Source organism: Sprattus sprattus (genome assembly GCF_963457725.1).
Source record: "Sprattus sprattus genome assembly, chromosome: 2".
NCBI classification, from domain to species: domain Eukaryota; kingdom Metazoa; phylum Chordata; class Actinopteri; order Clupeiformes; family Clupeidae; genus Sprattus; species Sprattus sprattus.
Genome location: NC_137921.1, coordinates 57,057,369 through 57,070,523, shown reverse-complemented (window position 1 = coordinate 57,070,523; position 13,155 = coordinate 57,057,369). Strand labels below are relative to the sequence as shown.

The window sequence follows — 13,155 nt, the reverse complement described above, 5'->3', positions numbered from 1 at the left end:
AATTGTACATTTAATATTGTTTGTCCCTCCTGCCTACCCGTAGTTCCATCAGCCAATGATATTTAACAATATGTAGGAGGTGGAGCAGTCTGCAGAAGACAGAATTTAACAAGCATCAACGAAAAGTTGGAGCGGTGTGTATGGTAATATTACTACTGTCTTCACAACAAACAACTTGTTACAAACAGAGACTCTAACTTGCATTAACAAGACACACTTATGTGACGTAGCTCACATGCATTACTGGTCTAATAATAAGTTATTGTTTTAATTGTAGTCTAAAAAATTAGGTTTCATTGATTTAAGTATTGTGGTTGGAGAACCATGCAGACATAAAACAGATAACGCATACCAGTTGAATCGCAGTGTTATAAGCCCTTTATTTCAGCATTACATTTTCTGTGCATATTTCATTTCTAAGTTTCACTCACTTCCAGCCACTATGTTATCCGATGTCTATGCCATGAACATTTCCATTTCAAACCTAAATGTGGTGCAGAGAAATGTGCTTGGCTGCTATGCATAGTAGTTTTGTATGAAGCTTTTCCCTGGAGTGTTTTTGATCTGTAAAAATAATGAAAGCCTACAGTTGTCATACAGATAAAAAGTTCATATAAATATGTTCATATAAATATGTTCACATAGATAATCATGCTTTGAATGACGCTTTAGATGGCTCTTTGGATTATCAGAGTTTATCCTTTATATTAAATATTACCAATTAATATGTACACAAAATTAAACATACATCCATTTATCTAGGTTGTATCACAGGCTTTCATATCCTCGATTGCGATATTCACGAATAACTAAGTAAGATACTACGGCAATCAGGGCAACTCCCACAGCTATGGCCCCAAGTATGATGGGTACGATACGTCTGATGTAGTCCTCCCAGCATTCAAAGTCTGAAATCAAAATAAACAAGGCAGATTACAACATGAGGGTAGAGTACCTAGGGAAACATTGCAAACTGACATTAGCACATACATACGTATATATAAAATGCATTATAAGGCAGGCTTCTGCATATTAGAAGTAGTAAAATATTGTATCAGCTGTGGTATTGCCCCAGCAATATTGTTTCCAGATTTTTTCATTTCATTCTTTCTTTTGTACACTTTAGTCATGATGGTATAATTCTCCTACCTTTTCCAAACTGCCCATTTGCCAAATTAAAGGGCTGGAATTGTGCAGGTACAATTTTAAGCCTCAGGTCTGAATCCATCTTGACCACCAGCTCAGATTTACACTTGAAACTGAGTCCTGCGGTGGTTTTGAACAACTTTTTATTGTCCAGTGTCCCAGGATAGGGCTGGGCTACAGGGGAAAAAGAGAAAAGGCAGCTGGCAAAGCTGAGCTCATATGTTTATCCATGTGGCAATGGCATGTACTGCTTTGCATACTTACTTTTGCATTTTTTACACACAGGAGTCGGCTCCAAAAGAACCCTTAGCCTACGGGTGTAATAGGCTTTGGCCTCCTGTGGGAATGATTTGTGAAAGAAATGAGTTAGTGAAGGTCATTCAGCTGATAGTATAGAGACATGGAGTACGCAGAGATGTAAAATTAACAATGATTTTAACATTCATGGAGTTTCAGGTGATGTGTACCTTGACAAAACTGAACTCAAGATATCCCCCCTCAAAATCCAACGAGAGAAGAGCACTCGTATTCCCACAGTATCCGGTGGCACGGGTTGCAAGGGGGTTCATGTTGAAATAGTAGAATTTCTGAAAGGTTACATACAATAAAATCCATTAGTGGATGATGGCCCATTTATTCCAATCAGTTCTATTTTATTAACTTATATAGTGCCAATAACATTTGACACAATTATTGGATGTTGACAAACATTATTACGTAATTAGTTCACGTCTCATGTAAATGGAACTAATTGCTAATAGGAAGCACTGGGTTTAACGCACACGCCACTGCACTAAAAATGACAGTTAGTCATTTAGACAGTTGGCAGCTTGGGTGAGGAAACCAGAGTGACATCCCACCAAGAGCTGTGAACTGCTGAGAGGCTGACTTTTAAGTGCTGAGACAGTAATAGCACTTACCTTGTTAACTGTGACCATAAACTCTACTCCCAGAACAGCTTTCAAGCACACGTTGCCGTCAAGGTTTCTTAGACTATAGATGCCAAGAAGCGGGGGTGATGGTTTGGGCTGCAGAGAAGGCTTCTTGCCCTTGGTAACATTAAGCAGGCCAGAGGGTGGGGGGCTGCTCTGGTTCTCATCTGCATCAACCATGCGGCCTGCCTCAGATGTTACCGGGCTTCCTGTTTGAGCAGAGTCTGTGGGTAAAGGGGATAGATAGTGAAGGTGTCTTGAGAGTAAGCAATGGTGTCATCCCATAAGCTCACACAGACCCCCATCTACAGGAAACAGTAACTTTCTTTCATCTGATGCCTTAATGAACACAAAGCTGTCCCACACATGTACAACATGATTTTACAACATAAATTACTTTTCCGATTTGAATACTTAATTTAGATGAAAAGCAAAGAAATACGCTTCTCGATCATTCACCCCAGTCTGACTATTCACAACTACTACCCTTTCAATGCGCACACATTTTAGTACTCACCAGTAAGGAGAAACACTGATGATAGGAGAAGCCATTTTGTAAGTTTGTTGACTTGTCTTGACCTATCTATTATCATGTTGGAACCTGTTGATTCAAGTGTTGTGTCTGGTCATGAGATGTATTTGACCCGCTCTTAAAAGCTAAGTGAGTTTAAAAAACACACACACACACACTTTTGCTGGCTGGGAGGAGCATATCAGTAATGCAGACAGTCATTGTGTTCTGACAGTAGGAAGTGGTTAACCCCTTGTCAAAGGCCTATCTACAGTCATTTGTCATGATAGTATTTAGAGAAGATGTTAACAAAAATGTCTTCACTTAGATTGTATAACAGATATATGTGCACTTTTTTTGATTGAGTTATAACAAAGATGTTTTTATATGATTAATTTCCAGTTAATATCAAATGGGTGTCAAAAGGCATTAAGAGGATAAGATTAGCTGAATACCTCTTAATGAATTGCTTTATTAGAAGCTCCTCCTGTGGTTCCATATTAGGACAATGTATTTGTAACCTAGTGGGGCAATCAAGTGTCTCTCAATCCAGGGTTTACACCTACAACCACGGCGTCCTACGTGCACAAACAAATGAGTCTTCCAAAACTTCTTACAGATTCTGCATAGGAAATCTGCTAAAACTGAGAGAATAGGTGAAATCAAATAGTGTAGGCGGACATTTGGAAACCCTCTGGGTCAAAGGTAGAGAAGTACAAAGTATCCACTTATGCACACAATTCCAGGGTTTGTCAATGCGATGAGTGTAACAGGGTGTTTGGCAAAACAGTAAAGATGAGGCCATGTTATTCCATTTAAAGTTGCGTTCATTCTGCCTTGGTCATCTAATGAAACAATGCTCATATCAACATTAAATGATGCTGTCTCAATACCATTATCTGCCTTTAGAACCTTAACATCATATTAAGATAAATATATTTTGTAGAATATTTGTGATCTTACAAATGCTTTTCCATTACTTTCCCAATGATTTAGTTTCTTGTGATAAATGCAAAGAAGGTCACAGTCTGATATGAAATGTTGAGAAAATTAAATGAATTCGCTTTGTGTTGTATAAGAGTCATACTTCATGAACAGTTACTTACCGTTGTTGTTATTTCTTGACTTTAAACTCAGAATATCTGAGGTTGCATTATTGATTTTTTTTGAAGTATCTGACTAGAGAGAGTAGCATGGATTGGTAAACATTTGCACTGGAGGTGGTCGAGGCCTGGACTGCTTTCTGCTCTAGATGTGATGTAGTGTGTCGTTTTATTTGGTCAAGTGGGTGAGGGGTGTACACTGAATCCTCTGGCATATAACTGTCAATCATTACAGAAGTCCAGAGGGGTCAGGACTGCATACGCAGTTGCTCTCATCCAGTTTTACCCCTCTCTGGATCTAGGATACATGTTCTTGCCGTAATGCTGGGAGCCAGGCTGTCCGTGCTTTCTCTCTGTTGCCTGCTCTGGGCCTGTGGACAAGGGCAGGAGACTCAGCAGGTTACACAGCTTTTCTGTGATGATAAAAGCGTAGAGGAAGCAGTGGATTCAGCTCTGGTTAACCTTAATGGGATGCTGACTACAGGAAATCAGCATGCTCTTTATCAAATTCTTGAGGCCAAGAAGGTAGGGTACATTTTCTTTTCAATCCATTTATTCGACTATTTGATTGTGATACTAACATTTACAGTACGATGTATTGATATATCCCAAAACTGCAGATATTCAGTAAAAAAAAATTATGATAAACCTTCTAAGAAAACAAGACATTAAAAATATCACATTAAACTACTTTACACAACCCATACCTGTTGATTATGTTCGCAATGTGAGCCACCTTTTTTTTCCATTACAGGTTGAGAATAGCACAGAATTGTCACTGCGCTTCACCAGCAGGCAGTCAGATTGCCCAATAGGGGGAGACAAAGCATGGAGAGACTGTGAATACTTCCCAACTGGTCCTCAGGTGATTGCATGTCTCAGTTGGACAAACACTTTAATGTTGACTAAGCATTATTTACTTTTAAAGCCCATGTTTTTGTGAGGACACTTGAAACAAATGAAACAATCATATGACATAGTTAGTAACCTTAACACTTATTGGCCAGTTGTAAGTTAATAGCCCCCAAATTGAGAAGCCCTGTCAGTCAGCTGATGTGCTTGCCTGTGTCCCACTAGGATCCCAGACTTTGTGAAGCAAATGTCTCTGTGACAGAGGGAATTCCAGACGTCCATTTTGTTAGCTGTGCTTCTGGTAAGCTCTGGTTTCCCAATATGTTTCACAATATCTACATGAACCTTGCATGCTTCACTAAAGATTAGTTTTTGTCCAATTCATAGGCAATTCAGTGGACAGATAATTAATTCTATGCAGATTGTATTTTATTTGCCAAAATAGTGCTCATTTCAAACATTCTCTGTGTGAAAAAGAATGTTTGTTATTAAAAGAGTGTTGTGTGAGTCTGAGTGATTTTCAAACTCATTGAAGTTAAAATTTGCATTTCAATTTGTAATCTGTAGTTTAGCAACTGCCAAAATCATATGATAACACAATGACAACGCTCTCCTGTCTCTAGAGCCTTTAGTTACTCGTGATCGAGCCCATTGCCTGGGCTGTCCAGAAGAATTGAATCCAAATAGTGAGGACTTGAAAGAGCCATTGAGGTTCACAGTTGGGCAAGCAAACAATGCGCATAATGAGGCCTTTCTCTTTATATTGAAAAATGTTGTCTCCGCTTCAAGACAGGTATGTATGACTCCATCGGTGGGTAAAACATACGCCATGCAGCCATCTTCCATTATGACATGCCACACTGACGTATTTCAGTGTACTTGTTTTTGTGAAAATCTGTGTCCACAGCGCAAAACTAAAATGACTGTCTGTTGGATAACTTATAGGTGGTGGCTGGATTCAGGTACAAACTGAGATATAATATGCAGAGTAGCAATTGCACTAAAGAGGACTACAAAGAAGTGACAGAAGAATGCCACCCACATGAAAACCCGGTAATCCCCTCCTGCCACACTTGCAAATATCCACATATGAAGTCAAAATTGTATTTAATTTAATTAAACTCAAATGATATGCTTGGATATACTAAAAATCAATGTCTTACCTGCAAGACACCTAAATGTCTCTGACTTCACTTATAATTTATGCTTTGTGTCTAGACGTTTGTGAAATGCAATTCTACTATTGATGTGGCTCCATGGCGGCATGAAGTACCAGACGTCAGTGTGACCTGTGAGCCTGGGGAATTTATGGTAAGTGTAATCTGGTTCGACTGTTAACATCGTGTCAAAAAATAGTTGGACAAATTGGATCAAATTGTCCATTTGCAGCAAGCGCAGCACCCAAGTGTCCCCTTCTATATCCAGATAAACACAAACAATTAATCTATTTATCAAATGAAAAAAAATGGTTGGCAGTTATGCTAATATATATTTAACCATGGTAGACGATGATTAAACAAGGGCCTATGTGTTTTTACTGTAATTTTGGCTTTATATGCACTATATCCAAACAAACAAATCTTCTGTCTGGAACTAATATATCCTATAAAATTGTCATTCTAAATTTACATTAAGACTATTAATACGAGGAGGAGACCTCCAGGATGGACTCCACTGAGGACCATTGTTGAACCTTCAATGGCTGCCAAGAAGGAGTCCTCAGAGGAGGAACAGGACATCCCACTAGAAGCCTCCACTCCACCAGCGACCCCTATGCCTCTGCCCTTAGACACCCAGAAACCTTTCAACTGTCCCTCAAAACCCTGGAAGCAGTTTACTCCACCGACTGCTCCTGCCCCACCATCGACAAGTTCCTCAAATCCAGATGGGCTTTTCAGCGATTCAGATTTGTTGGGATGAACATAATGTAGCCTATCCACATGTATAAGAGGTGGTTTGTAATAACAAGGGAAAATGTCATTTGTGTGCTCTTAATAAACTATTGACTTATCTAGAATGTAAGGAAACGTAATTTTATATTTGCTGCGACTAGAAGGGGACGGGGGATAGTTCAGTACCTAACACTTGATTACTAGCGAGTTGAATTTAAACTGGAGTGGATCTCTTGAAAATAACCAGATAGGCTGTTCCTTTGTAAATACATTTTAATTGTCCAAACGGGAAGAACCTTTCCTAGTCATCTCCTTATAACACATTGGTAAGTTTATGTTACTACTTAACTATTTTTTTTTTTTTTTTTACAAAATGTCCTGATTCACCGAGAGGCATATTTAGACAATTCTGCCTGTGTGTTTCCCACTGTTCAGTTAAGTCCTTTCCAAACTACCTTCATGGAAACGGCGTAGCAACCACATAGCATTTAATTTAACCGTATTGCATTATCCCTCCGCTTGAATATGTAGATCGATGCCACATCCAGCATCCGGTGGAGTATACCAGCATCTTATGTGGTATTTTTTCTATTGGTTTAATATACTGTTTTTGAACATGTGTGGGTATACAATTTAGTAGAGAAAATTAAGTGAAATAGTTAACTAGGTTCTTCACCGGAAGTTTTAGTGCCGGTGGAGTTAAATGTTCTGCACTATTTACGCACTTCCTCTTCAATCGAGCCCCGAAGACGCGGCCAGATCATGTCAAGCGAGTCTGCTGATCATAACAGGTATCAGCGAAATAAATATTTGCCATTACGTTCTAATTCAATAAATCTCGATATGCATGCATTTTTCTTTGAATGTGTATTTTGATGCGTCATGCACAACATTGAATATGACTGATTGATTACCCAGGTCGGGTTGCTAGCTTGCTGGTTGTGTCGGTTTGACAGCAAGCGACCCAGCAGGCAAACTACGCAGTGGCAGTGAGGAGGGCCCTGGTGGGCTCTTTAGGGGTAGATTGGGTGTATGTAAATTAGCAGTTTGGCAAGTACAGCTTGCATTGAAGAACAGTAAACGAGCTATTCATCACAAGCTAAACTACCATGCTAGAAAGGCAAGCCTAGCCAAAGCATATAACTGGGTATGAAGTGCTAGTATAGCTGGTTGATGGATGATAGCCAGTTAAAATTGGCCAACCTTAACACTGGTTAGTGAACTAGCTTTGTGACGTTATCTACCCATTTTAAGTTAACATTACATTTTTTACATTCCGATGTTCAAACTAATGTTGGTCGAGACCGTCATAGACATATACATGGTCACCATCACTTCAGTAACGTTATCAGCAGTTTGGAAGCTTGAGGTGCCATGATAATCTAACCGATACTACTAAAATGTGTCAGCATGTCAATGCTCGAACCCCACTCTGATGGTAACTGGCACAAATTGAAGAATAAAGGTTTGTGAGCGAAACGTGTTTTCCCTAATCTTAGTAAGCGTGTCTTGTCAACAGCTGCATCAAACAACAGAAACGAGGCAGTTCCATATCTAAAAGTTCTGAAGTTAACGCTCTGTTAGCCTGGGAGGTGGGCGTGTACAAGTTCGCGCGGTATGATTTAGACAGCGCTCTGTGATCTTGAAAGTCTATTATGATGACTTGGCCATGTTTTAACTTGAGGACTTAATTTACATGTTTGCACTTGGCACACATTCAAACTAGCGAAATCGCTTTTGAAGAGAAGAGGGTCCAAACTGCTGTCAATTGTCAAAGTAACGTGATGCACCCTGCAATGAAGAATGCCAGGTCAGCTGTTTTCCCTGTTTTCCGCCAGGCTTCACAGAAGAATGTGCCAAGATGTTCCGAAGATAGTTTTTTAGCTTTTCTGATTCGTACATTTTGTTGAAATTGGTGGTGTTATGGGTTGTGGATAGTGCCTGTTCTTAAAGCATCACGTGATTAATATTTACTTCAGTTGTCAGTGTTGGAAAAACCCATTATCGTTATTTTGTTATCCATTGCTTTTTTAAGCTCCAGAGACCATGGAGGCCCAGATGGAATGGAGCCTGATGGTGTCATCGAGGTAAATTGAGGATTAGTGGTTGTTTCATTGCTTCAGTTTATAACCTGGTTTGCATGGGAGACTTCCCTCAAAGTGGTGTTGGGAGCTTTAATTTCCATCTTTTGTAGAATGTTACATTGATGCTTGTTTGAATACATAAATAAAATAGCATTACCAACCCACGTTAGCTTTTTAACACTCAGAATACTTTTTTACAAACTAAATCAAGTAGCTAATGTTTCATGGTAATATGATGAGCATTATCTGGTTTTGAAACTTTAAAGAAGCAATCGACAAAGTTATCGTGACTCTTGTTAAAATCTATGTAGGAAGCAATCAATGCATGTGGAAAAAGACAAAGAAGAATTGGTGACACTTGGACATGCACTGGTGATCTGTCGGTGTAACCCTTCAAGCTTTCACAATTTATCGTTATAGATTAATCAAAAGTCAAATATTGGTCGTCTGTGTATTGCAAATTAACTGTCTGATCCATCAACAGCCTTGTCTTATTAGAGTATTTGTTGGAGGCATACTTTATAAATATAATCATAGATTATTCATTTTTCCATTCTTTTTACTGTGTTTTTATCTAATGTTTTTGTAAGTGGCGTTAGACACAAGCGTCTGCTAAATACCTTAACTATACCTATAATAACTTTGTTCTTGTTGTTTCATGTTGTGCATTTTTAGAGCAACTGGAATGAGATCACAGACAACTTTGATGACATGAATCTGAAAGAAACCCTCCTGAGGGGAATCTATGCCTATGGTTTTGAGAGGCCATCTGCGATTCAGCAGCGGGCAATCATTCCATGCATCAAGGGTACCTTAAAGAAATGAAAATACCGATGATCGTCTCCCCAGTATTACATGAATTATAGGAATATCTTTCCATAATTCAGTAACTGCTATGGGGGTTACAAACTCCTCATTAGTATATTTATGGACACATTCCAAGTCTGGAATGAACCAGCAAGTTGAGATTGTCTCTAATGTGAAGTCACAAGCTGAGGGTCTTTCTCTTGTGTTTGTGCTTTAATTTTAAAGGTTTTGATGTTATTGCTCAGGCCCAGTCAGGCACAGGAAAGACAGCCACTTTTGCCATTTCCATCCTGCAGCAGCTGGAGATTGAGCAGAAAGAGACTCAAGCTCTGGTTCTGGCTCCAACCAGGGAGCTGGCCCAGCAGGTATGCTGCTTCTGAGCTGCTAGCCTCAGCATGAAGGTAGTGTGGAAGATCTTAAGGGTACTTAGGTTTGCATCAGTTCATAACTTGGCGAGTGACATGTGGGCTCAGGGATGGGGAGGGGAGATTGATTGAATTCAGTATTGGGATGTTTTGTTGGGTAACATTGCATTTCAAGGATCAACCTCTTCTGTGTCATTAATATTTAAAACGGGCATAAATAACTAAATCCATTCATTTTAGTCATATGGTAATGATTTATTCAGTTTTTGATTATTATTAATATTATTATTACTTCTATTTCTTTGGGGATTTTGAAAAATGTCGATATTAAAATGAGCAAAAAAGCAGTGCTTATGTATTGGTGGCCTAAACTCTTGATTCCATTTACAAATGATTTGATTCTGTTGCTAAACATGGTAGCGACTTTGAATGTCTCCTTCTTCTGTCATTGGATATTGAAAGCCCAATATGGATTTATGTAAATGTAACACAGCAACAACATTTCAACCTTTGTGTTTGTTTAGATCCAGAAAGTCATTTTGGCTCTGGGTGACTACATGGGGGCCACCTGTCATGCCTGCATTGGGGGTACAAATGTCCGCAATGAGATGCAGAAGCTCGAGGCGGAGGCTTATCACATAGTGGTAGGGACCCCTGGCCGTGTCTTCGACATGGTGAATCGCGGATACCTTTGTAAGTGTTCGTTGGCAAATAGGCCTGGAAGGTTCATGTTATCTGAGAAGTGAAATGATGCTCTACCATCTTCCAGGACTGACGTCATAATGAAAGACTTTGACTTGTTACTGATTGCTACACCATAACCTGATAAGTTTGGGATGTTTTCAAAGCGTTGTTTATGGCAATAGTGTATTTCTTTCTTGCTACATAAGCACTTTGAGCTGCATTCTTTTGCATGAAAGGTGCTATATTAATAAAGTTTAATATTATTATTATTACAGCTCCTAAGTGGATCAAGATGTTCGTTTTGGATGAAGCTGATGAAATGTTGAGTCGAGGATTCAAGGATCAGATCTACGAAATCTTTCAAAAGTTGAGCACCAACATCCAAGTGAGTTGCTATGGTTTAAAAATGTTTTGCCCAATTTAAGCCATTCCAAGAGATGCAAGAACTTTGCATAGTGTTCTCGCCATGTAGCCAGATGCACTGTACCAGACCAAACTGAACTGTGTGTAGATTTAATGAATGGGCTCTGTGTGTGGACAGGTTGTGCTGCTCTCGGCCACCATGCCATCTGACGTGCTGGAGGTGACCAAGAAGTTCATGCGGGATCCAATCCGCATCCTGGTGAAGAAGGAGGAACTTACCCTTGAGGGTATTAAGCAGTTCTACATCAATGTGGAGAGAGAGGTGAGTGTGCCTCCTTGGCGTAAATCTGCACTGGCATAGCAACAAAGTCAACTGGATCAGTGTACTGAATGTATGACAGTCAGCTGTGACATTATGCCTTTCAAGATAAAGAACTTAGTAGGGAACAATTTCAGAGGAACTAAAAGATATCAACTACTTATCTTTTAATTATTAAATGAAAATCCTGTCCGTCCAGTGTTCCAAGTGCTCTTGTTGAAGCCAGACCATAGTAAACATGGCTGAGATACACATCAACTCACACTATGGAGGAACTACTATTGCTGAATCTCAGAACTCCTCCTGGGAGGTAAAGATGCTCAATGTGGCATTCCCATGGACTTATATGAAGACAATTAACTTAAAGACTAATGCTTTATAAACTTCTGAGCCCCCTATAGCAGAATTTCCCTTTGACCAGTGTAGTGTCCCAATTCAAGGACATAGTACCGGTAATGGTGTTGGAGAGGTGACCAAACCCCACTACATGTGATGGAGGCCTGTGTTGGCATTAACAGGTGTTTCTCTCTTCTCTTAACCTGCAGGAGTGGAAGCTGGACACCCTCTGTGATCTGTATGAGACTCTGACAATCACCCAAGCTGTGATCTTCTTGAACACGAGGAGGAAGGTTGACTGGCTGACGGAGAAGATGCACGCCAGGGACTTCACCGTCTCTGCCTTGGTGAGATCATTGTGAGGGGGTGGGGGGAACGGACCCCACTTGTCCAGAGACATGTTGATTTTTATCTCTCGTCGTTGTTGTTTCAGCACGGAGACATGGACCAGAAGGAGCGCGATGTGATCATGCGGGAATTCCGCTCAGGATCCAGCAGGGTCCTGATCACAACTGATTTGCTGGTAATGTTATTATTATTTTTAATATGGCGCATCGGCTGTCTAGAGTTGCATAAAGTCATGTTTTTTTTTTTTACTTAGCACCCGTGTAAGTATAAGAGTGGCCTAAATGGAATGACGGCACTAAATCCAGTTCCCTATGCTGGAGTGGAATCTCTACCCATTCATGATTTGGATGTACGGTATATCTGTAGTGATGCACGGTTTCAGAGTGTCAGGTGGTTAACTGTACTCTTTCATTGCAGGCTCGTGGAATTGACGTGCAGCAAGTCTCTTTAGTCATCAATTATGACCTTCCCACAAACCGAGAGAACTACATCCATAGGTTTGTGCTTTTTTTGGCCCCTATACTTGCGTTGCCTTGTGGTCTTAAGGAATAGTAATACATTTCATTGTAGTGCTCGGTCATCTTCTCGTTGCACAGAATTGGACGTGGTGGCCGTTTCGGCAGAAAAGGAGTTGCAATTAACTTTGTAACCGAGGAGGACAAGAGGATTCTTCGCGACATCGAGTCCTTCTACAATACTACTGTTGAGGAGATGCCTTTGAATGTGGCTGATCTGATTTAAACTCTGGGCTGGTGTCTTGTGAGGTGCTCGCTGTGGCTCAAATGAACAGGTGCATTGTGCTTATATTATTATAAAGGTGGTTAATCTTGTCTTAATGCTGAGCCTGGATAAGAAAACTGATATTTTCCAGTGACACAGCCACGGTGGTGAGTTCTCTTTAGGGACCTCAGGAGGCACGGCCCTCTTAACAGTTAGACTACTAGGTTGGGTGCCAGTAGAGATGGGCTCTTACAGAATTTTCTTTCGTAGGTATGTATTTCCTAGACTAATACAAGTGTGTGTAATAGATGTGCTTTATCGTTTGATAATTTACTTGTGGACTAAAAGGTATAAGTGCTGTATTAAGTCTGCCATTTTTGTTCAACTAACAAACCTGCAGTTATTCTAGTGCATGGGTCAGAATTTCTTTTAGAACTTTCCAGATGAGTTTGTTTCATACACTGCACAATTGTTTCAAACAAGTGACCCTGAACCACTTACCTATGGGCCATAACATAGTAGCAGCTACCTGATCTTGGCTTGTAGATTTTGAAATAAAGTGGAATATGGTTCCTTGTGTTTCTTTCCTGACTTGGAGGCCAAATGGTTGATGGTGACCTCAATCTAAATCACAGTACTTGTAGCTTTAGGTCACTACTCAGCCTCCATTAAAAAGCTAAACACACATTGCAA

At 40.0% G+C, this 13,155-nt stretch overlaps 1 protein-coding gene across 2 annotated transcripts; it reads left to right on the top strand.

The window, feature by feature from the left end:
- The first annotated feature begins 7,187 nt into the window (after positions 1-7,187).
- LOC308360332 (eukaryotic initiation factor 4A-II-like) lies at positions 7,188-13,034 on the top strand. Of its 2 annotated transcripts, none has more exons than XM_080832176.1 (11): positions 7,188-7,227; positions 8,472-8,523; positions 9,196-9,328; positions 9,553-9,692; positions 10,217-10,385; positions 10,652-10,761; positions 10,918-11,061; positions 11,604-11,741; positions 11,828-11,917; positions 12,160-12,239; positions 12,339-13,034. In XM_080832176.1, the coding sequence occupies exons 1-11, from the start codon at positions 7,199-7,201 to the stop codon at positions 12,481-12,483; spliced, it is 1,230 nt and encodes a 409-aa protein (XP_080688302.1). In that variant the 5' UTR covers positions 7,188-7,198; the 3' UTR covers positions 12,484-13,034. The 2 variants fall into 2 exon arrangements, with proteins under 2 accessions (XP_080688302.1, XP_080688303.1); XM_080832177.1 differs by having other exon boundaries at positions 12,313-13,034.
- Positions 13,035-13,155: the final 121 nt, after the last annotated feature.

Excerpts from the sequence above, each read along its gene's own strand:
- LOC308360332 (XM_080832176.1), top strand. The coding sequence starts at position 7,199 with ATGTCAAGCGAGTCTGCTGATCATAACAG. Across the intron at positions 8,524-9,195 it reads AGCCTGATGGTGTCATCGAG|AGCAACTGGAATGAGATCAC; the intron begins GTAAATTGAGGA and ends GTGCATTTTTAG. Across the intron at positions 11,062-11,603 it reads ACATCAATGTGGAGAGAGAG|GAGTGGAAGCTGGACACCCT; the intron begins GTGAGTGTGCCT and ends CTTAACCTGCAG.